Source organism: Aotus nancymaae, unplaced genomic scaffold (assembly GCF_030222135.1).
Source record: "Aotus nancymaae isolate 86718 unplaced genomic scaffold, 86718_ANA_hifiasm-v0.15.2.pri h1tg000014l, whole genome shotgun sequence".
Classification (NCBI taxonomy): Eukaryota; Metazoa; Chordata; class Mammalia; order Primates; family Aotidae; genus Aotus; species Aotus nancymaae.
Window position 1 is genome coordinate 120,297,513 of NW_026988425.1, and position 24,033 is coordinate 120,321,545.

Sequence of the window (24,033 nt, forward strand, 5' to 3'; positions counted from 1 at the left end):
GCTGACACGACTTGGTAGCAGCTGCATGTGAGACATGGGGAAGAAGGCAGAGAGATCAGGACGGTATTCAGGCTGTGGCCAGATGGCGGTGTCATTCCTTGAAATAGGATTACAGGAAGAGGATCAGAGCTTCAAGGAAGGTGCTGGGTTTAGAGATGCGGCATTTTATTCGAGATAAAAGTGTGGGTGAAGCCAGGTGTGGTGGTACACACCTGTAGTCCCAGCTACTTGGGAGGCTGAGGTGGGAGGACCACTTGTGCAAGGAGGTTCAAGTCCAGCCTGGGCAACATAGTGAGACCTCATCTCTGAAAATAGTAAATAGGTTGGGTGTGGTGGCTCACACCTGTAATCCCAGCACTTCAGGAGGCCAAGGCATGTGGATTGCTTGATCCTAGTTTGAGAACAGCCTGAGCAACATGGCAAAACTCCATCTCTACAGAAAAAAAAAAAAACAAGCAAATTAGCCAGGCATGGTGGCACACACCTATAGTCCCAGCTACTCAAGAGGCTGAGGTAGGAGGATTGATTGAGCCTGGAAGATCGAGGCTGCAGTGAGCTCTGATCATACCACTGCATTCCAGCCTGGGCAACAAAGTGAGGCCCTGTCTCAAAAATAAATAAATAAAAATAATAAATAATTAATTAAAAATGTAGGTAAGTCTGGAAGCCCAGATAGAGGTAAAGGCTGGCAACAGATGTTTGAATCATTGGCTTACAAATGTTAGAGAATAGCTGACACTGTGGATAGATGTGTACAACAGTCACATAAAATTCAAGAGGAGACGAGAAGAGAGTTCCACTCGAAGGAGACTGATGTGGCTGATGAGGAAGAAAATGCTTTCGAGGGAGTTGTTTTCTCAAAACAAATTTGTTAAGGAAAAGGATGGCAGACTGGGGAGCCTTCACCTCCTTCCCTAAATCCCAGTGAAACCTATAAAGTCATCTGAAATACTCACATCACTAAAGGCGAAGTTTGAGAAGATAAGAAGTGTGAACATCCTAAAAACCAGGAAGTGGGAAACATTTGTAATACAGAAGAACGAAGCAGTGAGAACCTTGCAGTGAAATGGCCATCCCTCAGGAAAGTTCAGGAAATGGTTAACATCGCCTGTAATCCCAGCACTTTGGGAGGCTGAGGCAGGTGGATCACCTGAGGTCAGGAGTTTGAGACCAGCCCGGCCAACCTGGTGAAACTTTGTCTTTAATAAAAATACAAAATAATTAGCCTGGCATGGTGGGGGGTGCCTGTAATTCTAGCTACTCTGAAGGCTGAGGCAGGAGAATCGCTTGAACCCGGGAGACGGAGATTGCTGTGAGCCAAGACCGCGCCATTGCGCTCCAGCCAGGGCAACAAGAGCAAAACTGTCTCAATATAATAATAATAATAATAGTGCTCACTTCGGCAGCACATATACTAAAATTGGAACGATACAGAGAAGATTAGCATGGCCCCTGCGCAAAAATGACACGCAAATTCGTGAAGCATTCCATAATAAAATTAATAATAATAATAATAACATCTATTTTGAAAGAAATAACAGTGAGCCCTGTAACTTGTTTAAACAAGAGGAAGTTGAGAGTTGTAGTGTGATTAAATGAAAATATGAGGAAGTGAAATAATAATCCAATGGAAGTGGTAGAAAGCAGAACTGAAAAACTTCTGCTGGGTAGGATGTGGTAGGTCTCTGCATGCCACCACTTGCATTGCAACCGCTAGGAAAAAACAGCTAAGATAAAAATGCCTTTTTTTTTTTTTTTGAGGCAGAGTCTCGCTCTGTCACCCAGACTGGAGTGCAGTGGTGCAATCTCGGCTCACTGCAACCTCTTCCTCCTAGGTTCAAGCAATTCTCCTGCCTCAGCCTCCTGAGTAGCTGGGATTACAGGCACGTGCCACCACACCTGACCAATTTTTATCTTTTCTGTAGAGACACGTTTTCACCATGTTGGTCAGGCTGGTCTCGAACTCCTGACCTCATGATCTACCCGCCTCAGCCTCCCAAAGTGCTGGGATTACAGGCGTGAGCCACTGTGCCCAGCCGAAAATGTCTTATTTTTAAAGAGAATGAAGAGTGGTCACAGAAATGAAGACTGAATGGACTAAAATTTCAAGGAGGAAAGAGCCCTTCCGAGTTAAACTAGTGATAGTCAACTATTTTCCTCCCTGAAACATTTGCCCATTTGGGACATTGCTGAGGATCAGACTTGGCCCAAGCAGAGACTCTCCCGGGGAAAAGAGAAAGGAACAGTATTTGGTGGTTACAAGGACTTGCTGTAGATTAGGACCTAGAGGAGCACAAAATGTAGAGCGTTTTCCCCATGGGACATTTGCTGAGTTCTGAGGCAGTACAGGAGACTGGGAAGGCAAGTGCCACAGTCTTGCAGTGTTTAGAGAGAAGGCCTGGAATGAACAAATAGCTGGTCTCCCTGACATAAGTTATTTGCCAGATTTTGGTTTTGTACCTGTGTGGGTTGGGAAGCTAAAGAGCTCCCTTTAATCTCTGGAAAGCAGAACTTAAAGATCTGAGAGAGACAGAGACTGACCAGGTTGTTTTTTTTTTTAAACAGAGTCTTGCTCTGTTGCCCAGGTTGGGGTGAAGTGACACAATCTCAGCTCACTGCAACCTCCACCTCCTGGGTTCAAGCAATTCCTGCCTCAGCCTCCCGAGACTGACCAGGCTTTCAATCCAAAATCCAAGAGGGCCATTACTAAGGAACAAGGACAACGAGGAGGGGACTGAGTTTACTGGAACTGTAATGCTCCCCCAACCCAGCTCAGTGTTTATTACATCGAGGTGACTAGCTCCTGTAGGGAATAACAAGATTTGAAGTCACTATCCTTCTTTTATACTCAACATGTGACATACAATTAAAAATCATAAACCAGGTAAAAAATGGAGAAATATGGGGCTAATACACAAGAGAAAAAATAAACAATAAAAGCAGACCCACAGATGATCCAGATATTGGAACTGGCAGACAAAGATTTTTAATAATTATGGTTAATATGTCAAATAGAGAAGATGGACAAAATGAAAGCAAATGTAGAGAATGTCAACAGAGTTGGAATCTATTAAGAGAGAATGAAAGGAGCCCATTGAATTTAAAACTCTCTGAAATTACAAACTCATTGGATGGATTTCATAAACATTGGTAGAAGGACAAAATCACAGTCACAGTTAGAAATTACTCGTATCAGAAAACAGAATTAGTGAACTTGATAGGTTCATAGGAGGTATCTAAACTGAAGTACAGAGAGGAAAAAAGAGAATGGAAAGAATGGAAACTAAGAAACATGGGACTCTAATATATCAATAATTTAAGGTACAGAAGAAGTGAAGAGAGAAGTTAGGTCCAGAGTAAGCAGAAAATGACCCAAATGTCTATACAGCAATAAAGAAAAACTCAACTACTAATATGTGCACCAACATTGAATGTCAAAGACATGTGGCCAGGCACTTTGGGAGGCCAAGGTGGGTGAATCACTTGAGGCCAGGAGTTTGAGACCAGCCTGGCCAACATGGTGAAACCCTGTCTCTACTAAAAATACAAAAATTAGATGGGCATAGTGGCACATGCCTGTAGTCCCAGCTACTCAGGAGGCCATGGCATGAGAATCACTTGAACCCAGGAGGCAGAGGTTAAAGTAAGCTGAGATCATGCCACTGCACTCCAGCTTCGGTGACAGAGCAAGACTGTCTCCAAGAAAACAAAACAATAGTCAAGAAGCCAGACATGAAAGAATACATACTTAAGATTTTATTTTATGAAGTTCAAGGACAGGGAAAACTAAGTTACAGAGAAGCAAAGTAGTGCTTATGTCTGGAGTGTGCTGATGGAAAGGGGTGTGAAGATGTAGGGAAAAACGTTCACCCTGGTCCTCTTACAACCATGTACGTCTGTGCATGGGCCACGCAGGCAAGGCTGGACCACAGGCTGACAGCCACTATGCTGTGCTTAGGGACTGCTTGACCACTTGACAGAGGGGAACCTTTTGGGTAGATGAGAATGTCCTACGTTTTGATCTGGGTGGCGATTATACTTGTGTATGTATTTATCAAAACTCATCAAGCTGTACACTTAAGATTTATACCACATAGTGTAAACTTAAGATTTGTGCCGCAATTAAAAAAAAACCCACCAGAGAACAAACAAGAGTCCTTGAAAATTAAGATTAACACCAAAATGAGGCTGAGCAAGGCGGCTCACACCTGTAATCACACCACTTTGGGAGGCTGAGGTGGGAGGAGCACCTGAGGTCAGGAGTTGGAGACCAGTCTGGCCAACATGGTGAAACCCTGTCTCTACTAAAAATACAAAACATGAGCCAGGCGTGGTGGCGGGCGCCTGTAATCCCAGCAACTCGGGAGGCTGAGGCAGAATAATCACTTGAACCTGGGTGGCAGAGGTTGCAGTGAGCCGAGCCTGGGCAGAAGCCCGAGACTCTGTCTCAAAAAAGAAAAAGAAAAGAAGAATGTGGACTTCATGGTGATGTCCACTGCAGTATGGATTATACTTTAGAACTGTAAACAATCTAGATGCCCAGTCAAAGGGGAACAATCAAGAAAAGTCTGCGTCTCCTTCCCTCGCGGGCAGGAAACAGAGCAGGGAGCAGGCACAGAGAGGAAAGGGCCGCGCTGTATCAGCAGAAGGCAGCACCTTCTTTGCCGGAGAGGCGCCACGACAGAAACCTACGGCTAAACGCGCCCCGCTGTTAGCTGCCGAGCCGGAGGCGGGCGCTTCAGCCGCTGCGGGACGAGGTGCCTCCTCAAGTAGGATTCCGAAAACATCCAGTTGCGCGCCCTCCTGAGGTTCCGTCGCGCTCCGGGACCCGGCCCGAGCTGCTGCGCCTGCGCACTGCGGTTCCGCGGAGCGGGCCCGGGAGGCGCCGGGCGGGGACCGCGGCGGCCGGATCTCCTGTCGGCTCCGCAGGGCGTACGCAGAGTGGGGTGGGCGGCGCAGCTGTCCCCGCCCCCCGTGCTGGTGGGCCCGGCGGCCTCAGGGGCTGGCGGACCCGCGCGGGGCGGGCGCAGCGCAGCGCGCCGGCGGCCCTGGGCCCAGCGGGAGAGCGGCTGCGGCGCGCGGAACTGGGGGCGACGGGTGGGCGGGCACCCGCCTTCGCCTCCGTCGCTGCCTGCGCGCGGGCCGCTGCACCCTGGCATGTGAGGGCCGGCAGGTCGGACGACGGGGCTCGGAGCCGCGCGGAGGCCAGGCGCTGAAGGTAACGGGCCGGGTGCGCTGGGGCGGCGGGAGGGTGAGCAGCGCTGCGGCGTCACAGGGGCCGGGAGGGGGCGGGAGGCGGCCTGAAGCCCGGACCGGGCGCCTATCTTTGCGGTCCCCGGGGCCAACGGAGTCGGGACGGGTCGGGAGGGAGACCCGGCGGCAGGTGCCTGCCCTCTGTGATCCAGCTCTCTCCTCAGCTCCGCCCACCTCGGCCTGGACCCAGTCTCCAGGGGCTAAAAATATTGCCCGGAGGCTCCTGAGCAGAATCAGATCGCGCTAAGTAGGGCACAACGCAGAGGCGACAGAGCTCCTCGGCCTCAGGGCCCGCAGAGCGGACTCCGGAGCGCGGTCCGGCCCACGCTGGGCTCAGCAGTTAGCGCCCTCCCTCCCTCCGGAGCAGGCAAGCGGGGCCCCAGGGCGGCGGCGGCGGCGGCGCGGGGCGCGGGTCTTCTGAAGTTGCCTCGTAGCCGGGCCGGCCTCTCCCTACCCAGGGGACCTTGAGCATCACTGCAGGCTTTCCGAGGTCCCTAAGTGCTTTGCAAACAGCGGCTGGAAGTTTCCCGCTGCAGGAATCAGCGCAGGAAGAGGGAGAACACGTAGGGCTCGCTTTATGCTAGAAACGCAAGCATCTTTCATCTTTATTAGAAATAAATTCATTCTGTGTTTCTGACTCAGAGAGGATCTGTGCCAGGCACTGTTTCTGGTGAGTGCCATTCTGACCCAGAAGGGCACTGAGAAAGACAACCTATCAGTCTCTGGGTTCTGGCTAAACCTTTAAATCAAACAAAATAGAGACCAGCTTATTCACCTGAAACTAGAAGCCCATGACCGAGGAGCCTGAGCAGGCCCCTCCTATCTAGGCAGGGAAGCTCTTGTCACCAGGAGCTTGTGTGGTGAATGCCAGTCAGAGCTGGGACTCTCATCCTGGGCCCGTTTTTCATAGCACCAGCCAAGGGCGAGCATCCTCTCCACCCTAGGGACAGAGCTGCTGCCAGGACCAGGTGGGGCCAGCCCCGGATATACTACCTGTGCTCTGAGTCTCAGCAAAGACAGTAAAATCAAGGCTGGGTCAGGATCCCCAACTGGTGTTGGGTTTTGGCACTTCAAAGCTGACTTTTTTTGGGGGAGGGACAGAATCTCCCCCTGTCGCCCAGGCTGGAGTGCAATGGCCCGATCTTGGCTCACTACAACCTTTGCCTCCCTGGTTCAAACGATTCTCCTTCCTCAGCCTCCTGAGTAGCTGTGATCACAGGCACCCACCACCATGCCTCGCTAATTTTTGTTTTTTTTAGTAGAGATGGGGTTTTACCATGTCAGTCAGGCTGGTCTTGAGCTCCTGACCTCATGATCCGCCTGCCTTGGCCTCCCAAAGTGCTGGGATTATGGGCATGAGCCACCGCACCCAGCCCAAAGCTGGCTTTTTTATTGGAGCCAGGTGAATGGGTGTTCCTTGGGAACAGCCCTCAGGAACTCACTGGGGCATTTGGTGGAAAGACTGCCAAGGGGATTTTGCATGCTGGAGCTACAGATGGTGTCCTTCCTGCCAGGTGTGCGTGGAGGCCAGTATGAAGCTGAAGAAGCAGGTGACAGTGTGTGGGGCTGCCATCTTCTGTGTGGCAGTCTTCTCGCTCTACCTCATGCTGGACCGAGTGCAGCACGATCCCACCCGACACCAGAATGGTGGGAACTTCCCCCGGGTGAGTCGTGCCTGGTTGCTGACTTCTTTGTATACAAGTCACCTTTGTATACAAGTCACCTGGGCTCAGGGTATGGCCCCCCTGGCTGGAGGGTAATGTCAGTACAGAACAGGAACCTTCCTTCCCAATAGTCAGGTTTTGTAGAAACTCTTGGCTAAAAACAGTGATGGCAAAAAGAAGGAAGGAAGAAGGCTCATGCCTGTAATCCTAGCACTTTGGGAGGCTGAGGTGGATGGATCACGAGGTCAGGAGTTCGAGAGCAGCCTGGCCAATATGGTGAAACCCCATCTCTTAAAAATAGAAGAATGAAGGAAGAAAACAAAAAAGGCAATGAATATTGTTGCTCTGTCCTCCTGAATTCTTTTTCTTTTCTTTCTCTTCTTTTCTTTCTTTCTCCCAGGCTGGAGTGCAGTGGTGCGATCTTGGCTCACTGCAACCTCTGCCTCCTGGGTTCAAGCGATTCTCCTGCCTCAGCCTCCTGAGTAGCTGGGACTACAGGCACCTGCCACCATGCCCAGCTCATTTTTGTATTTTCAGTAGAGACGAGGTTTCACTGTGTTGGTCAGGGCAGTCTTGAACTCCTGAGAGATCCACTCACCTCAGCCTCCCAAAGGGCTGGGATTGTAGGCGTGAGCCACTGTGCCCGGCCCCTCCTGAATTCTTGGCACACATTGCTAATTGATTACAGCATTATTTGCCATTAAGCCCTGATGAAATCCTTCTCAGCACAGGCAACACCAATTGCTGAGACTAGGTATGTGAAATGAAATCTTTGCCATCCCTGAGCTAGAGTGATGGTTCTCCCAGCCCAAGTGGAGTGTAGTTCTCAGTGATGCTGTGCATAGCTCCCTTGATCTGAACGGCATCATCTGTCCCTGTAGGCCCATGGTCTGGCTTCAACAGATAAGGGAAGAATCGTAGTCGGGCCTTAGGTGGTGGACCCCAAGCAGAGACCCTCCCTGTGGCATAGGGAGCTGTGGGTGATTGCTTTCTGGTTTTTTGGCAGAGCCAAATTTCTGTGCTGCAGAACCGCATTGAGCAGCTGGAGCAGCTTTTGGAGGAGAACCATGAGATTATTAGCCACATCAAGGACTCCGTGCTGGAGCTGACGGCCAATGCAGAGGGCCCGCCCGCCCTGCTGCCCTACTACACAGTCAACGGCTCCTGGGTAGTACCGCCAGAGCCCCGGCCCAGCTTCTTCTCCATCTCCCCTCAGGACTGTCAGTTTGCCTTGGGGGGCCGGGGCCAGAAGCCAGAGTTGCAGGTAAGGATCAGAGCCGGCGGGGACCTGCAGCCATGAATGGGACATTGAGCTGCCTCCCCTCTGGCAGATGCTCGCTGTGTCGGAGGAGTTGCCGTTTGACAACGTGGATGGTGGCGTGTGGAGGCAAGGCTTCGACATCTCCTATGACCCGCACGACTGGGATGCTGAAGACCTGCAGGTGTTTGTGGTGCCCCACTCTCACAATGACCCAGGTGAGGACCCTGCAGACTCCTGGGAGCTGGATTGTGGAGTGGGATTTCTGATGGCCAGTGCAAGGGAGGGACGTCAAAGAAGATGGTAGCATCCTCAGGGGACCCTACATTGGCTCCCCAGGCTGGATCAAGACCTTTGACAAGTACTACACAGAGCAGACCCAGCACATCCTCAACAGCATGGTGTCTAAGCTGCAGGAAGACCCTCGGCGGCGCTTCCTCTGGGCAGAGGTCTCCTTCTTTGCCAAGTGGTGGGACAACATCAATGCCCAGAAGAGGGCCGCAGTCCGAAGGCCAGTACCAGGCAGGGAGGCTGGAAGGGCCTCGTTCAAGCCCCAGGCTGGGTGGACGGGTCTTACCTTAAGTTGTGGGTGCCAAGGTGGCAGGGAGAGGCCCAGGGAGCTGTGGCAGAGATGAGTGATGGTGGAGAGAAGGCAAGAACAGATAGAGGTCCCAAGATAAGCAGGGCCAGGACAGCATGAGATTGGCTGCAGGGAAAGGAGGGCGAGTGTGTGTTCTCTTGGTCGTGAACTTGGGAGAACTGGTTCCTTGAGGCCCGTGCACACAGGCCCTGGCATCTGGTTGGCAGGACTAGGCAGAGTGTTTTACTGTATCCTGAGTGTGAGTCTTTAACTATAGGCTGGTGGGAAACGGGCAGCTGGAGATTGCGACAGGAGGCTGGGTGATGCCGGATGAGGCCAACTCCCACTACTTTGCGTTGATTGACCAGCTCATCGAAGGACACCAGTGGCTGGAGAGAAATCTCGGTAAGTCCAGGCGCAGGCGTGGGGGTCTGCCTCCCGGGCTGGGCCCACAGTGCTATAGCAGGGGTGGTTCCTTTCTGGGCAGATCCCACCATGTGGGCCTGGTGTGATGTCATCTGTCCACTGACAACCAAGACAGGAGCTGGAGTCCAGCACCTGGGAGGCCAAGAGGGCAGGTCCTGAGGTCCTCTCTGGCTTCCATGCCCTGCCCAGGTGCAACCCCCCGCTCTGGCTGGGCAGTGGACCCCTTTGGACACAGCTCCACCATGCCTTACCTGCTGCGCCGTGCCAACCTCACCAGCATGCTGATTCAGAGAGTGCACTATGCCATCAAGAAGCACTTTGCTGCCACCCACAGCCTAGAGTTCATGTGGAGGCAGACATGGGGTAAGGCCAGGTAGGGTAGAGGGGGTCACTGCAGTGTAGTCTTCACTGGGGAAGAGCAGGGCTATCGGAACTAAGACCCCCACTGTCCTTCAGAGCAGACCTGCAGGCACTGGTGTGGACTGCCAGAAATGGTCCCACCCTCTGGTTAGGGGAGGGTCACACTGACCTCTGACCTCTGCAGGGCCTTCTGTCCCAAGGGCTTCAGTGTGCCCTGTGTGCCCATCCCCTTAAGGAACCCCCTGTGTCTTTCCTCTGGACTACGTACTCTCTCTGGCCCTAGGTCCAGTTACAGCCTCATGATCTATGAGGGCTGCCTTTAGCCCTAGCAAATCCTTGCCCTCCTGACGTCCAGAGGCTGCCTGCTAGCGGTGACTACATGGTATGTCTTCTGCAGACTCGGACTCTAGCACAGACATCTTCTGTCACATGATGCCCTTCTACAGCTATGACGTACCCCACACCTGTGGCCCGGATCCCAAGATCTGCTGCCAATTTGATTTTAAACGCCTACCCGGTGGGCGCATCAACTGCCCTTGGAAGGTGCCACCGCGGGCCATCACAGAGGCCAACGTGGCAGAGAGGTATCTGCTTCCAGCCCTTTCGCTTCACAGAGGAGTCAGGAGGCCTAGCTCTGGTGTGGGCTGTGCGGCGTGGAGGGTGGGCTCAGGTGGTGAATTGAGGCTTGCCTCATCTGCATCAGCAGCTCCTTACCAAGTCTCCTGAAAAACTGGAATGGCTCCAGCAACCACCTTTCACAGAATGCTTTTATTTTCTCACATGAGTACTTTCTGGTGCCCTAACAAACTGCCAGGGCCAGCTGACAACTTCGAGGTGAATGATTCCCAGGTGAGCTGTTGGATCTTACAAACTTCGGGCTCACACACATTCACTTAGTGCCAGTGTTCTGACTGTGCTTTAAGTCAACCACGAGAATCCATTCAGATCCACGTTCAGTTCCACGAGACAGCCTCCAGCGTCTGAGAAAACAGACCTGTCCCCTTTGGGAGGATGTAGGGACCCCTAAGGATGTCACTCTTGCTGAATTCAGGCCTTGGGGGAAAGTATTAGTTAAGAGTTGACACAAACAGCAATTTAGACAGAACCTTAAGAACATAACAAGTTGGACTGGTTTGTATGTTGCAATGCTCTGATTTCTCCATAATGTCCAGCAGTTGAAACGTGACCAAAAGGGAAAGAAAGTGATCTTTTGTTTCCAGAAGTCTAAATGCTGATTCCAGGCAGGAATCTAGGGCTATGAAGGCATGATGTTTCTTTTTTTTTTTTTTTTTGAGACGGAGTTTCGCTCTTGTTACCCAGGCTGGAGAGCAATGGCGTGATCTCGGCTCACTGCAGCCTCCGCCTCCTGGGTTCAAGCAATTCTCCTGCCTCAGCCTCCCAAGTAGCTGGGACTACAGGTGCGTGCCACCATGCCCAGCTAATTTTTGTATTTTTTTTTTAGTAGAGACGGGGTTTCACCTTGTTGACCAGGATGGTCTCGATCTCTTGACCTCGTGATGATCCACCCGCCTCGGTCTCCCAAAGTACTGGGATTATAGGCGTGAGCCGCCACGCCCGGAGGCATAATGTTTCTTAAACAGCAGTTGTGATCAGTGAGGCTGGCCTAGGTTTACGAGAACAGGCCATGAAAGGTAACCAGGTTCTCCTTTGAAAGGCTTACTAAACTGCTAAGTTAGGGGAAAGTGGTATTTGAGGAATCCTCTCATGAGAACAAAGTAGAAAAGTACACACTGGGCCAGCGCCACTAAGTAGATTAGTTGACTCTTTGGACTGTGATATTTATAACATGCCAATTAAAGCAGGAGGGGCCTCTGCTGGTGTGCCACAGGGCTCTTTTTTTCTAATGATTTTGCCAATAATTTGGATGAAAAGAAATGTATATATAGTTCCTATTATGTACCAGGCACTATTCTAAGTGTGTAACAAGTATTCATTCATTCAATTCATTTTATTTTATTTATTTAATTTTATTTAATTAATTTATTTTTTTGAGACAGTCTGTCACCCAGGCTGGAGTGCAGTGGTGCGATCTCGGCTCACCACAACCTCCGCCTCCTGGGTTCAAGTGATTCCCCTGCCTCAGCCTCCTGAGTACTTGGAATTACAGGTGTGTGCCACCACACCTGGTTAATTTTTGTATTTTTAGTAAAGACAGGTGTATTTTGTATTTTTAGTTTCACTGTTGGCCAGGTTGGTCTTAAACTCCTAACCTCAGATGATCCGCCTGCGTTGGCCTCCCAAAGTGCTGGGATTACAGGCGTGAGCCACCATGCTCAGCCCATTCAATCTATTTTCATTCTCATAGCATGTGGGTACCTACTGATGTTATCCTTACTTTGCCAGAAATGGAGGCTCAGAGAAGTTATTTGCCCACAGTCTCTCAGCTAGTACTTGTGGAGCTGGTGTGATGTGCCTCCGGGATCCAGACTCTTAACTCTGGTGCTGCATCGCTAACTGGTGGTCAGAACGAGACGGGAGTGTCAGAACCAGGATCCCAAAAGATCTCAACAGCCTAACATAAAATAGAACATGCTGACTGTCAGAACTGTCCAGAGAACACTGGATTCCCCTGGGACTGGGGTTCCTGTCCCAGGAGGTGTCCGTCTGCCCTGAACCACTGCTTAACAGACGGGATGTCTTTGAGCAGCTTGCTGTAGGGATGGCTGTGCGTGGCACTCTTTTCCTGCTGAGACTTCACGTTGGGCCCATGTCTTTTTCCTGCCTCAGGGCAGCCCTGCTCCTGGACCAATACCGGAAGAAGTCACGGCTGTTCCGAAGCAACGTCCTCCTGGTGCCTCTGGGAGATGACTTCCGATATGACAAACCCCAGGAGTGGGATGCCCAGTTCTTCAATTACCAGCGGCTCTTTGACTTCTTCAACAGCAGGCCTGACCTCCATGTGCAGGTGTGAGGGGCACTTGGCTGGGGAGGGGGCTTCGCAGTGCTGCAGCCCACCCTTTCCTATGAGAATCCGTGTTCTGGGTTCCCAACTCCAAAGCAGGGGTTCCTTCCCAATTCCTGGGCAAGGTGCCCTTTTATGTCAGAATTCAATCCCAGGCTCCCTCACTTCTGTCAGATCCAGAATGGTAGGATGTACAGTTCCTGCTTTGAGCCCAGAGCCCCTGCCTCACCCCCGACTGCAGCACTGTGGCCAATTTCCAGGAGGCTCTAGAACTGATGGGAGTGGGTTTTTGGGGTTCCCACAGGCCCAGTTTGGCACTCTTTCAGACTATTTTGACGCCCTGTACAAGAGGACAGGGGTGGAGCCAGGGGCCCGGCCTCCAGGGTTTCCTGTGCTGAGCGGGGATTTCTTCTCCTATGCGGACCGGGAGGATCATTACTGGACAGGCTATTACACTTCCCGGCCCTTCTACAAGAGCTTAGACCGAGTCCTGGAAGCCCACCTGCGGTGAGACCCTGTCCCCGCTTCCAGGCTAGAGGGGGTAGAGTCAGTCTTTGGGGTTTAAGGAGGGGCTGGATCAGCTCAGAAGGGAATAGATGGGCCCAGAGGCCAGGGCAGGTAGAGAAGGGTGGGAAGGGAGGATGGATTTGCAGAGCGTGGGTGGGCCCTGGGGAGTGGTGCAGGCTGGCAGCTAACTTCTCTCTCTGGGCAGGGGGGCAGAGATTCTCTACAGCCTGGCTGCAGCTCACGCCCGCCACTCTGGCTTGGCTGGCCGGTACCCGCTGTCTGACTTCACCCTCCTGACGGAAGCTCGGCGCACACTGGGGCTCTTCCAGCATCATGACGCCATCACTGGCACTGCGAAGGAGGCTGTGGTGGTGGACTATGGGGTCAGGTGGGAGCCTTCTCTGCTTCCTTGTCAGTTCCCACGCTCACTGTCCCAAAGAAAGGACATTGGGTGGTGAGGGGATAGGCCGACCTGGGGCTTGTCTTGCTGACAAGGCAGACAGCTTCACCGAGCTCATCTTCTCTCCTTTCCCCTCCTGCGCCACCCACAGGCTTCTGCGCTCCCTTGTCAACCTGAAGCAGGTCATCATTCATGCAGCTCACTATCTGGTGCTGAGGGACAAGGAGACCTACCACTTTGACCCGGAGGTGCCCTTCCTTCAAGTGGTGAGCCCCTCCTGGGTCTGCATGGGAACCCTCCAGTTTATGCAGGTTCCTCCCAAGAGCCGCTGGACGAGGGTGCCGCTCCTCTTTCTCCCTCCCCATCCAATGAGTTCTGTGCCCAATGCAGCTGCTGGTCCACACCCAGGACAGGCGGGGTGGGAGGAGGCCGAGCCCATGATGGTTCTTCCCTTATGGCCCACTGAATTCCAGGATGACACTCGCTTAAGTCATGATGCCCTGCCAGAGCGCACAGTAATCCAGCTGGATTCCTCGCCCAGGTAAGCTAGACTACGCCAGGCGCAGAGAGGCAGAGCCATTCCCTGGCTCTGAGGCCCCTCTGGGCCCACACATGCTGAGCCACTGCAGGGCACTTGCCCTGGCTCCGAGCCATGGCCTCCTGGGTCATCCTACCTTCTACGCACAGGTTTGTGGTGCTATTCAACCCGCTAGAACAGGAGCGATTCAGCGTGGTGTCCCTGCTGGTCAACTCGCCCCGTGTGCGTGTCCTTTCGGAGGAGGGCCAGCCCCTGGCTGTGCAGATCAGCGCACACTGGAGCTCTGCCACCGAGGTGGTCCCTGATGTCTACCAGGTGAGGCAAGGACTCAGCAGGTGGGCCCCTTCCCGCCCAGTGGTACCAGTCTCCCAACCTCCTGCTTGGGGCCCTACCTCCTCCCAGGCTGGGGACAGGTGTCCTGGGGAGGGGGGTTGCCCCGCAGACAGGCACTCTTGGGATTTGAGTCTGTCCTTGAAAGGAAGGGGAAGGTTGATATGGTAATAGTAATGGTAAAAATAGCAGTTACAATGCCCTATCACTCAGTCATTCAGTATTTATTGAAAGCTTCATACTTTTTCAAATATCACTTGAGAATTATAAAGTCTGATGAGAAAGAAAGTGCAAATCATGTCACCTCCACTTTGGAGGAGGAGCAGAGGCCCCAGCAGGTGCAGGGACTTGCTCAGGCCTCTGTTAGTAAGTGAATGCTCCAGCACCCATGTGGTGAATGCTGTGCCCCCACTTTCTCACCCCTCCTATGCCCACAGGTGTCTGTGCCTGTCTGCCTGCCAGCCCTGGGTTTGGGTGTGCTGCAGCTGCAGCTGGGCCTGGACGGGCACCGCACGCTGCCCTCCTCTGTGCGTGTCTACCTGCACGGCCGGCAGCTGTCCGTCAGCAGGCATGAAGTGTTCCCTCTCCGCGTCATTGACTCTGGCACCAGTGACTTCGCCCTCAGCAACCGCTACATGCAAGTCTGGTTCTCAGGCCTTACTGGGCTCCTCAAGGTAAAGGGCCAGGATGGCGGAGAAGGGCTAGGGCCAGAGTAGGGTATGCGTGATGGTGGCATTGTGCAGAGCCGCCTCCCGGCCCCGTGAGCATGCTGCCACCTGACCCACAGTGGACCCAAGCCTGGGCCATCTCAGCTCCAGGCTGACAGCGTGGGGAAGTTGGGCGTGGCTCCTTGGGGAACCTAGTCATGTCCTCCCAGGAGGCAGGCCTGACATGCTGGTGTGGGGCCAGGGGTCAGGGCTATGTTTTTTGGCAGAGTATCCGAAGGGTGGATGAGGAGCAGGAGCAGCAGGTGGACATGGAGTTCCTTGTCTATGGCACCCGTACGTCCAAAGACAAGAGTGGAGCCTACCTCTTCCTACCTGATGGCGAGGCCAAGGTACCCTAAAGATGCCTTGAGAAACCTGGCAGGCCCCGGGAGATCTCAGTAGCAGGGAGGGCAGGAGGGGCACAGGCCTTCCCACAGGCTTATTGCTGCCTGCTGGGGGCTTTGTCTTTGCCGTTCAGCCTAGGGATATCTGGGAATAGGTGCTCTCTTGCCCAGGCCTGGGCTGGCACCGCCCCCCTTTGCCCTCTGTGCCGTGGGTTCAACAGCAGTCTGCTCTTTCTCCAGCCCTACGTCCCCAAGGAGCCCCCTGTGCTGCGTGTCACTGAAGGCCCTTTCTTCTCAGAGGTGGTTGCGTACTACGAGCATGTTCACCAGGTGGTCCGGCTTTACAATCTACCAGGTGAGCCCCTCACACGAGGACAGGTCTGGTAGGAGGCATGGGCTCCACAGCTGTGGTGCATTCTTCCTTCTGCTGCGTCTATGTTCATACCTCTGTTCGGTATCATTTGAGACTGGGGTGCTCCATTCTCTTGGAGAAAAAGTCATCCAGAAGTGCCCTGGGACTTTTCTCAGGAGGGTGGACAGAATCTCTCCCCAGCTCAGCTCTAACCCCCAAGCCCAGCCTCTCAGCTGTGGTTCAGCCTCACACCTCTCCATGCCCCCACTTTGTTCCTGTGCCCAGGGGTGGAGGGGCTGTCTCTGGACATGTCATCCCTCGTGGACATCCGGGACTACGTCAACAAGGAGCTGGCCCTGCGCATCCACACAGACATCAACAGCCAGGGCACCTTCTTCACAGACCTCAATGGCTTTCAGGTGACTCCTGGGCCTGGGTCTTAGAGACCCCACAGAGTAGAACTTGGACTGTGTTTTTGCCCATATCACAGGACTTGGGGGATGATCTGTCCTGTTGGAGAAAGAGGAATGAGAGGTGACAATGATCAGGGACTCCTCCAGGCTGGGACCACTTGGGGCCCACATGGTGCCCAGGTTCCCTTGATCTCTGCTGGCCTTGCCCCCACAGGTGCAGCCCCGGCGGTATCTGAAGAAGCTCCCGCTCCAGGCCAACTTCTACCCCATGCCAGTTATGGCCTATATCCAGGACACACAGAAGCGCCTCACTCTGCACACTGCCCAGGCCCTGGGTGTCGCTAGCCTCAAAGATGGTGAGTAGGGCCCAGGAGCTCTACAGAGGATATCAGACAAAAAGAAGCCTGTCCCACCCTCCAGGTCTTCCCGCTCTGTTGGCCTCCCTTGCCTCTTTCTGGTCTGTATCACCTCCAGGCTTGGAGAGGGGGCAAGTCATTCAGAGCTCTTGCACAGGAGGCAGGCACCTGCTGTCCCCCTGTCTCCTGGTGGAGGCAGCAGTGTAGGCAACTGGGTGGAGTGTCCTATTGGATCCCCTGAAGAACTGTGAGGGTTACAACTCTTGGGGCCAAAAAAAGAAAAAAACTATCAAAAAGCAAGTCTAGGCACAGTGGTTCACTCCCAGCACTTTGAGAGGCCAAGGCAGAAGGCCAGGAGTTTGAGACCAGCCTGGGCAACAAAGCAAGACCCAGGCTCTACAAAAAAATTTTAAAATCAGCTGGATGTGATGGCATGTGCCTCAGCTACTCAGGAGGCTGAGATGAGAGGATTGCTTATGCCCAGGAGTTGGAGGCTACAGTGAGCCAAGATTGTACCACTGCACTACAGCCTGGTGACAGAGCGAGACAAAGTCTAAAAAAAAAGGCAAGAAGCATCAGGATATTAAACGGTGGTTCTCAGCTGAGGTGTGCAGCCCTCTTCTGGGTAGGGATGAGAGTAGGGACAGCTTGTAAAGTACCTTCAGTGTTATGATGAAATATTAATGAAATGAGAAAAATACCTATGGTTTTCCTAATAGTGATCATTAAAAGAGAGAGTGACATTCTTTTTTTTGAGACAGAGTCTCACTGTTACCCAGGCTGGAGAGCAATGGCGTGATCTCGGCTCACTGCAACCTCCTCCTCCTAGGTTCAAGTGATTCTCCCTGCCTCAGCCTCCTGAGTAGCTGGGATTATAGGCAACCTCCACCATGCCTGGCTAATTTTTATATTTTTAGTAGAGCCGGGGTTTTGCCGTGTTAGCCAGGCTGGTCTTGAACTCCTGACCTCGTGATCTGCCCGCCTTGGCCTCCCAAAGTGCTGGGATTACAGGTGTGAACCACCACCACGCCCAGCCTTTTTTTTTGAGACGGAGTCTCGCTCTGTTGGCAGACTGGAATGCAGTGGTGCCATCTTGGCTCACTGCAATCTCTGCCTCCCGGGTTCAAGTGATTCTCTTGCCTCAGCCTCCCTCCCAGCCTCTAACTGGGACTACAGGCGCACGCCACCACATTCAGCTAATTTTTGTATTTTTAATAGAGACATGGTTTCACCTCGTTGGCCAGGATGGTCTCGATCTCTTGACCTCGTGATCTGCATACCTTGGCCTCCCAAAGTGCTGGGATTATGGGCATGAGCCACTGCACCCGGCCAAGAATGGCATTCTTAAGAATCAAAACAGAGGCATGGGGAGCACTGGCCTGGAGTCACACCCGGGCTGCTAGTCACACTGGCAGGCTCTGCGTGGCCTCTATATCCTCAGGGCAAAATGAACAGTTTGCACTTGGTGGCATCCAAGACACTTGAGATCTGTCTCTGGGTCAAGGCTGTGTGTGGCCCGACGGCTGGTGATCGTGGGAGGAGTGTGCCCTTCTCTGCCAGGAGCAGCCCCAGGTCCATCTATGTCATGACTCCTCACTGCAGCTCAACATCCCTGACTGATTTTCTCCTCTACCCCTCCGGGATATGTGTGTGAAGAAATGACTGTCTTCTATACAAGGGATCTGTTTTAGGGTTTTCAGACATCTTTCTTTGATTGTTCTGGGTAAAAAGACTGAGCGACTACACACATTAGTAAGGACTGGAGAGAAGAAAGGGAGAATAAGGGCCATCTGTCCCTGTGGAATGTGGGTTCCTTCGAGATCTTATACAAGAAAAGCTGCACCTACCTCCAACACCTGCACACACTGGGGCCTCTGTCCCCAACACAGTCGTGCACCAAGCCTCTGCTCCAAGCATATTCTAGAAAAGAAAGCAGAGGTGGTCACCTGCCGTCTCTTTTTCCCAGGGCAACCCCAGATGACACTTAATATAAGCCTCTGCCTGACTTGTCATCTAGGTGTCCTTTCCACAGCCCTACTTTTAACACACGGGCAGTCAGCAGGCAAAGCCCAAGACTGGCCTGCTGGGGCTGTCTGGCTGTCTGGTGTAGAACAAGGGCAGGAGAGTATGTGTTTTAGTCATAAGAAGACCTGCCCAATGTGAGCAAACCTGCCCCAGATTACAGAGGTATGCGGCAACACTATCCATGACTGTTGATCTAAGTTTTTCATTTCTGGTTTATTTTATTGTATGTAAACCATCCTGATTTGGTTTCCTGCCTGGGACCCTGGGCCCGGTCCCTACTCCTGAATCTCCAAGCATGGGGGTAAACTGCCAGGGCCAGCCTGCCCCTTTCTGGGCCTCGTGTTTCCTCATCTGCAAAATAAGGGCATAGGATCAGCCCCTCGCCAGGTTCCCTCCCAGCTCTGGGAACCCATGACCTCTCCTGAGTGACTCACCTTCTGTCTCTAGCTGGGGTTTTCCCTCCGGCCCTGTGACTGGGATTCTCCTTCCAAAAGTCAGTGTCTGCTTGGGGGTAGAGGCAGGCGACACTCACAGTTTGCTTCCCCAGGCCAGCTGGAGGTGATCTTGGACCGGCGGCTGATGCAGGATGACAACAGGGGCCTAGGCCAAGGGCTCAAGGACAACAAGAGAACCTGCAACCGTTTCCGCCTCCTACTAGAACGGCGCACTGCGGGCAGCGAGGTAACACCTGGGCCTGATGCCCAGGGGGCCAGGTCTAGCTAGCCCCTGGGGGTGGCCCAGGGTGTCCAGCCTGGGGATAGAGGAGCGTAGCTGGAGGTGGGCAAGGGCTAGAGAAAGTAGGGTTGAATTCCTGGGGTGGGGGAGGCAGTCTGGCGTTTTGTGTCCCATTTCACGCTGCCTGGCACCTTCCTCTCCCAGCCATGCCGTGTCGCCTGTGCCCTTCATGTTCGTCTCCCACCTTCCTCTGTGCTACCCTCCTCTGCCCTGCCCCAGCATTCTCTAAGCCTGTGCTCCAACCCTGCTCATCTCATGGCTTTCTTTGCCCCACCAGCCTGACTTTTTCTCCAAACTGGCAGCCATGTTTAGGGGCTTGATCTTTCACAGCAGCAGGAGCGGTAACCTAGAGGTAAGGGTCAGCGCTGGGAGCGGGGAACTAGTGCGAGCCAGGTGTAGCTGTGCCAGAGCCCAGGTGACAGAGCCTGCCGCTCAGTCACTCACACATCAGATAGATACTGAGCACCTGCTTTACTGTGAGGACCCAGAGGGACTTATAAGTGCAGACAGTGCTGACTCTCCCAGGTGTTTATTCGTGAGTAGGGGTGGCAGAGGAGCCGTGTATGTGAAAATGCAAGGTAGAAAAGGGCTCTGTCTCACTGATCCTGAGGAGCAAGGTAATATTGTGGGCCAAGGAGGACAAGGAGGTGTCACCCAGGCATGGCGTTGATGAATGGGGGTGTGATTTGAACAAGTGAACCAGGCATAGGGTAGGAGTCAGGAGAGTCGGGGAACAGCAGTGAGTTCCTTAGACAGACTGGAGCTATGCTGTCAGTACGGTGGCCAGTAGCCCTGTGTGGCTATTTAATGACAACAAAATCAAGTAAAAAATTGCTTTCTTATTCCTACTGGCCACACTTCAAGTACTTAGTGGCCACAAGTGGGTAAGTGGCTGCCATATTAGAGCATGCAGTGTCAGCTATTTCCATCCTTGCAGAATGCTCTCTTGGCTGGTGCTGGTCTAGAGCATTGGGGGAGATCAGGGCAGGCGGCAGAGCTCTTGAGTGCCTGCTAAGGGGTCTGGACCTTATCCTGGAGGCTAAGGAAGGAGCTGAGCATGGAGGGACACTGTCAGAACTCTGCTGTCAGCATGTCAAAATGATAGTAGGGAGCAGGTTGGGCCTGTGGGGAGGGAGACTGGAGGTCTCCCAGTGAGAGCTATTCAGGCAGGACATGCTGGATAAGTTGGGGGTGGCTCTGAGGACACTGCCATGGTGAGACGGAAGAGGCTTTAGCATTACCTGGGAGTGCAGAGGGAAGTGAGAGATTCTGGGCGCTTGGAAGGAGGGGGATGCCAGGATCAGAAGTCCAGAATATTCAGCCCAGGCCTGTGAGTCTCATGTCTAGGTGAGCTGCTAAGGAGTAGCCCTGCCAGCATAGCCCTGGCAGCGCTTGGCCTGGGAGCCAGGCTAGCACGGCGGATGTGGTGTCACACTTGAAGCCACAGGATTCCCCGGAGCACTCTGGATTGGAGCCCCGTGCTCTGTGGTGAGGCTTGTGTCTGCCTGTCTGCCATCCTCCCTGCACTGTGGATCTGTGTGTGAGGGGAGACGTGGCTGATGAGACTGGGTTGCTCATGATAGTGTTATGTCAGCAAGGAACTAAAAAGTAGAGAAGAAATAGTGTAGTGAAATATCCTCTGAGTTGGGTGAGATGGGAAGTGTCCACACTCGAAGGGTTAGGGGAACCTCTCCTGGAGTCAGGCTCGCCCTTGAGTCCAGGCACGCCAGGAAAGCTCTTTCCAAAGGAACTGACCTGGGTGTGCTTTTATCCTACTTCATCCTCTCCCCTCAGCCTGGCTTCACCAACATCTTGGGTGAATTTTGCAGGTGCAAGATAGCCATTCCACCAGCTACCCGTCCCTCCTCAGCCACCTGACCTCCATGTACCTGAACACCCCAGCGCTTGCCCTGCCCATAGCCAGGACGCAGCTCCCAGGCCCTGGTCTGCGCTCATTTCATCCTCTGGCTTCCTCACTGCCCTGTGACTTCCACCTGCTCAACCTACGTACGCTCCAGGCTGAGGTGAGTGTCCCACTCGGCACCGAACCTCTAGGACCAGGTTCTGGCCTTTCCTCACCCACACACCTCCCTGTGCCAGCACTGCCTCTCTGAGCTCTGAAAGGCCTGTGCCCACTTCCCCGTGCACTGTCTGTCATCTAGGAGGACACCCTGCCCTCGGCGGAGACCGCACTCATCTTACACCGCAAAGGTTTTGACTGCGGCCTGGAGGCCAAGAACTTGGGCTTCAACTGCACCACGAGCCAAGGCAAGGTGAGCAGCGTGGGGAAATGGCACCTGGGAATGACAGGCAGGAGCCTGGTAAGACTGGGCTGAGATTCAGTGACAGGCTGGGAGAAGAAAGTGTCACTCCAGGGCTTTCTAAAGAGAAGGGGGAGCTGTGGAGACTTTTTTAGAGCTCCCGAGGCCTGGTGAAGTTCCAGACAAGGCAGATGGCTTGAGAACCTTTGTTCCCTGAGCAGGGACCTCTAGCAAGCAAAGTGGAAAACACCAGAAATAGAAAACCAGAACCCATTCTGTTGTTACTTTTTAAGTTCATATCAGCTGGCGCGGGTAAATGCCCCCCCGGGTGCCAGGTCCTCTGCTAGGCTCCAGGGTTTCAGAAGTGAACCAAGACATGGTCACTGTTCTCACAGAGCTCACAGCTCAGTGGAACGGTTCCTACCCTGAGATCTGTAGGCAGGCTTTAGGGGTGAGCAGATCTTAGCAAGCCCGTGAGACTGGATGTACACTCATATGTAAGAAGGCATGGTGTTGTCCAGAGCTGGAGTGCGGTGGCGCGATTTCGGCTCACTGCAACCCCCGCCTCCTGGTTCAAGCAATCCTCCTGCCTCAGCCTCCCTAGTAGCTGGGGTTGCAGGCGCCTGCCACCATGCCCAGCTAATTTTTGTATTTTTAGTAGAGACGCGGTTTCTCCATGCTGGCCAGGCTAGTCACAAACGCCTGACCTCAGGTGATCGACCAGCCTTGGCCTCCCAAAGTGCTGGGATTACAGGTGTGAGCTACCACACCTAGCTGAGATTCTTAAAGAGGTAACAAATTGTAGGAACAGCCAGCACAATCCTGCACCTTCTCTCCTCTCCACAGGTAGCCCTGGGGAGCCTTTTCCATGGCCTGGACGTGGTATTCCTGCAGCCAACCTCTTTGACATTACTGTACCCTCTGGCCTCCCCATCTAACAGCACTGACGTCTATTTGGAACCCATGGAGATCGCTACCTTTCGCCTCCGCTTGGGTTAGGGCTGCCTGTGGCCTGAAGAGAAAGTTCATTCACAGGGACTGACTGCCTCTTAACATGAAGATCGTTGGACAAGCCACATGGGCATCCTGTCCTGATCTGCCTCCCACAACTGTGACAGACTGGGCTCTTCCCTCATTTTCTGTTTATTGCTGCTGCTGTGTTTCAGGGGCAACCCACAAACCCGGTGATGGGTAAATAGGGCAGATGCCAGTGAGATCAGGGAGAGAAAGCCCTTGGTCAGAGTGGGCAGTGCCAGGCTCTGCTTTGGGTTGTGAGTGGACACCCAACTGGGCATAAGCTCAGACACCCATCCTTTTTCCAAAAGGGGATATAGGAGAAGTGGAAGCAGACAGAAGAGGTAAGGGAGGCTATGTGGGTAACAGCCCAGCATCAGGGTCACTGTGGGCAACAGCTGGCTCTAGGGGAATCCTATGGTTATGTAGAGACTCCATGTCCTGGTGTGATAAACAGGGTCAGAGTGACTCTGGAAGGAGAGGGATGGGGACCCAGAGTTAGCAGTGGAGTGGAGCAGTAGAAGGAATCACAGTTTCTCCTAAGAGTCCAAAGGCCTTGCTGCTTTCTGTGATGGCTTTGCTGTAAGTGCCGCCTGTCCTGCACGCCCTGGCTAAGAGGCTACAGAGTGGCAGGAAGGATTCGCTAGAGGTCATAGGTCACTTCAGGTAGCAAGACCCCTCGCAAACTGGGCACTTGGCCTGTGTATTGATTTGTGGGATGGTGGCAGGGGTGTGGGGTCCTCCGCCCTGCCTGAATCCTCTTTGGCTTCCATGCTGTGTACATTGCTGTCCCCAGGAGCTCTTGTTATGGCAGGCAGTGGGAATTGGTCCTACTTTCTTTCTCTGGAAAGGAAAGCCTCCAAGAGCCCATGTGCTTGGGCAGCTTGAGAAGGCCTTCAGCACCATGCCTGGCAGGCAGGCCTTGACCCTTCACTTTTGGTCTATCCCTCTGCAGAAGGATTCAGTTCCTGGCACAGGGGACTAGGGGCATGTAGAGTAAGTGAGGAGGCAGTATGGCTATGCAGGAGCCTTCGTTTCAGCTTCAGTTCCTAGGGAAAAATCTATGATAGCTCTATAGATGCTGAAAAGATATTTGGTAAGATCTCAAATCCATCCCTTATTAAAACTCTTAGTAAATTAACTCTGGAAAGAAACATCCTAACCTAGATAAAGGTCTGTGTCAGAAACCAACAGTTACTGGCATTCTAAAGAGTCAAATGCCATAGGCATTCCCATTAAAGTCAGAAACTAGCCATGGGCATGCTATTTGTCAGCAACTTCCGGCACTACTAACTCCTGCAACAAGGCAGATGAGGAAGATAAGGAATAATTCTAATATCATTATTTGTAGACAATAAAACTGCCTACCTGTAAAATCTAAGAGAATCAACTGAAGACCTGTTCAGAGCATTCTGTAAGTCAAACCAATGACATACATCATGTTCCTGTCAACATACTGGTTTTCCCCAAATCAGCTGATAAATTCAGTGTAATTCCAGTGAGATTGTATACTTTGGAATTGGACAGTTGTAAAGTGCATTTGGGAGAGTGAATGTGTAAGAACACTTAAGACCACTCTGAATGATG

At 52.9% G+C, this 24,033-nt stretch overlaps 1 protein-coding gene and 1 non-coding gene across 6 annotated transcripts; both read left to right on the forward strand.

The window, feature by feature from the left end:
- The first annotated feature begins 1,390 nt into the window (after nt 1–1,390).
- On the forward strand, nt 1,391–1,497 carry LOC135274940 (U6 spliceosomal RNA). The gene has a single exon (XR_010342683.1). It is a non-coding gene; the product is annotated as a U6 spliceosomal RNA (small nuclear RNA).
- Nucleotides 1,498–5,198: 3,701 nt separating this feature from the next.
- On the forward strand, nt 5,199–23,841 carry MAN2A2 (mannosidase alpha class 2A member 2). 5 transcript variants are annotated; one of them, XM_012463811.2, is made up of 25 exons: nt 5,199–5,218; nt 5,418–5,620; nt 6,768–6,917; nt 7,924–8,181; nt 8,249–8,393; nt 8,515–8,686; nt 9,033–9,160; nt 9,371–9,544; nt 9,939–10,125; nt 12,290–12,467; nt 12,769–12,971; nt 13,177–13,359; nt 13,523–13,637; nt 13,845–13,912; nt 14,059–14,224; nt 14,677–14,913; nt 15,174–15,296; nt 15,531–15,645; nt 15,928–16,061; nt 16,270–16,411; nt 18,984–19,117; nt 19,449–19,523; nt 21,001–21,195; nt 21,334–21,444; nt 22,279–23,841. In XM_012463811.2, exons 3-25 carry the CDS (start codon nt 6,786–6,788, stop codon nt 22,429–22,431), a joined length of 3,528 nt encoding a protein of 1,175 aa, XP_012319234.2. In that variant the 5' UTR covers nt 5,199–5,218; nt 5,418–5,620; nt 6,768–6,785; the 3' UTR covers nt 22,432–23,841. The 5 variants fall into 5 exon arrangements, with proteins under 5 accessions (XP_012319234.2, XP_012319238.2, XP_012319236.2 ...); XM_012463815.2 differs by lacking the exon at nt 19,449–19,523; XM_012463813.3 differs by lacking the exon at nt 5,418–5,620 and having other exon boundaries at nt 5,200–5,218.
- Nucleotides 23,842–24,033: the final 192 nt, after the last annotated feature.

Coding starts and splice junctions, on each gene's coding strand:
- MAN2A2 (XM_012463809.3), top strand. CDS start 6,660: ATGGGTGTTCCTTGGGAACAGCCCTCAGGAACTCACTGGGGCATTTGG. Junction 9,545..9,938: donor CATGTGGAGGCAGACATGGG/GTAAGGCCAGGT, acceptor TGTCTTCTGCAG/ACTCGGACTCTAGCACAGAC. Junction 13,638..13,844: donor AGGTGCCCTTCCTTCAAGTG/GTGAGCCCCTCC, acceptor ACTGAATTCCAG/GATGACACTCGCTTAAGTCA.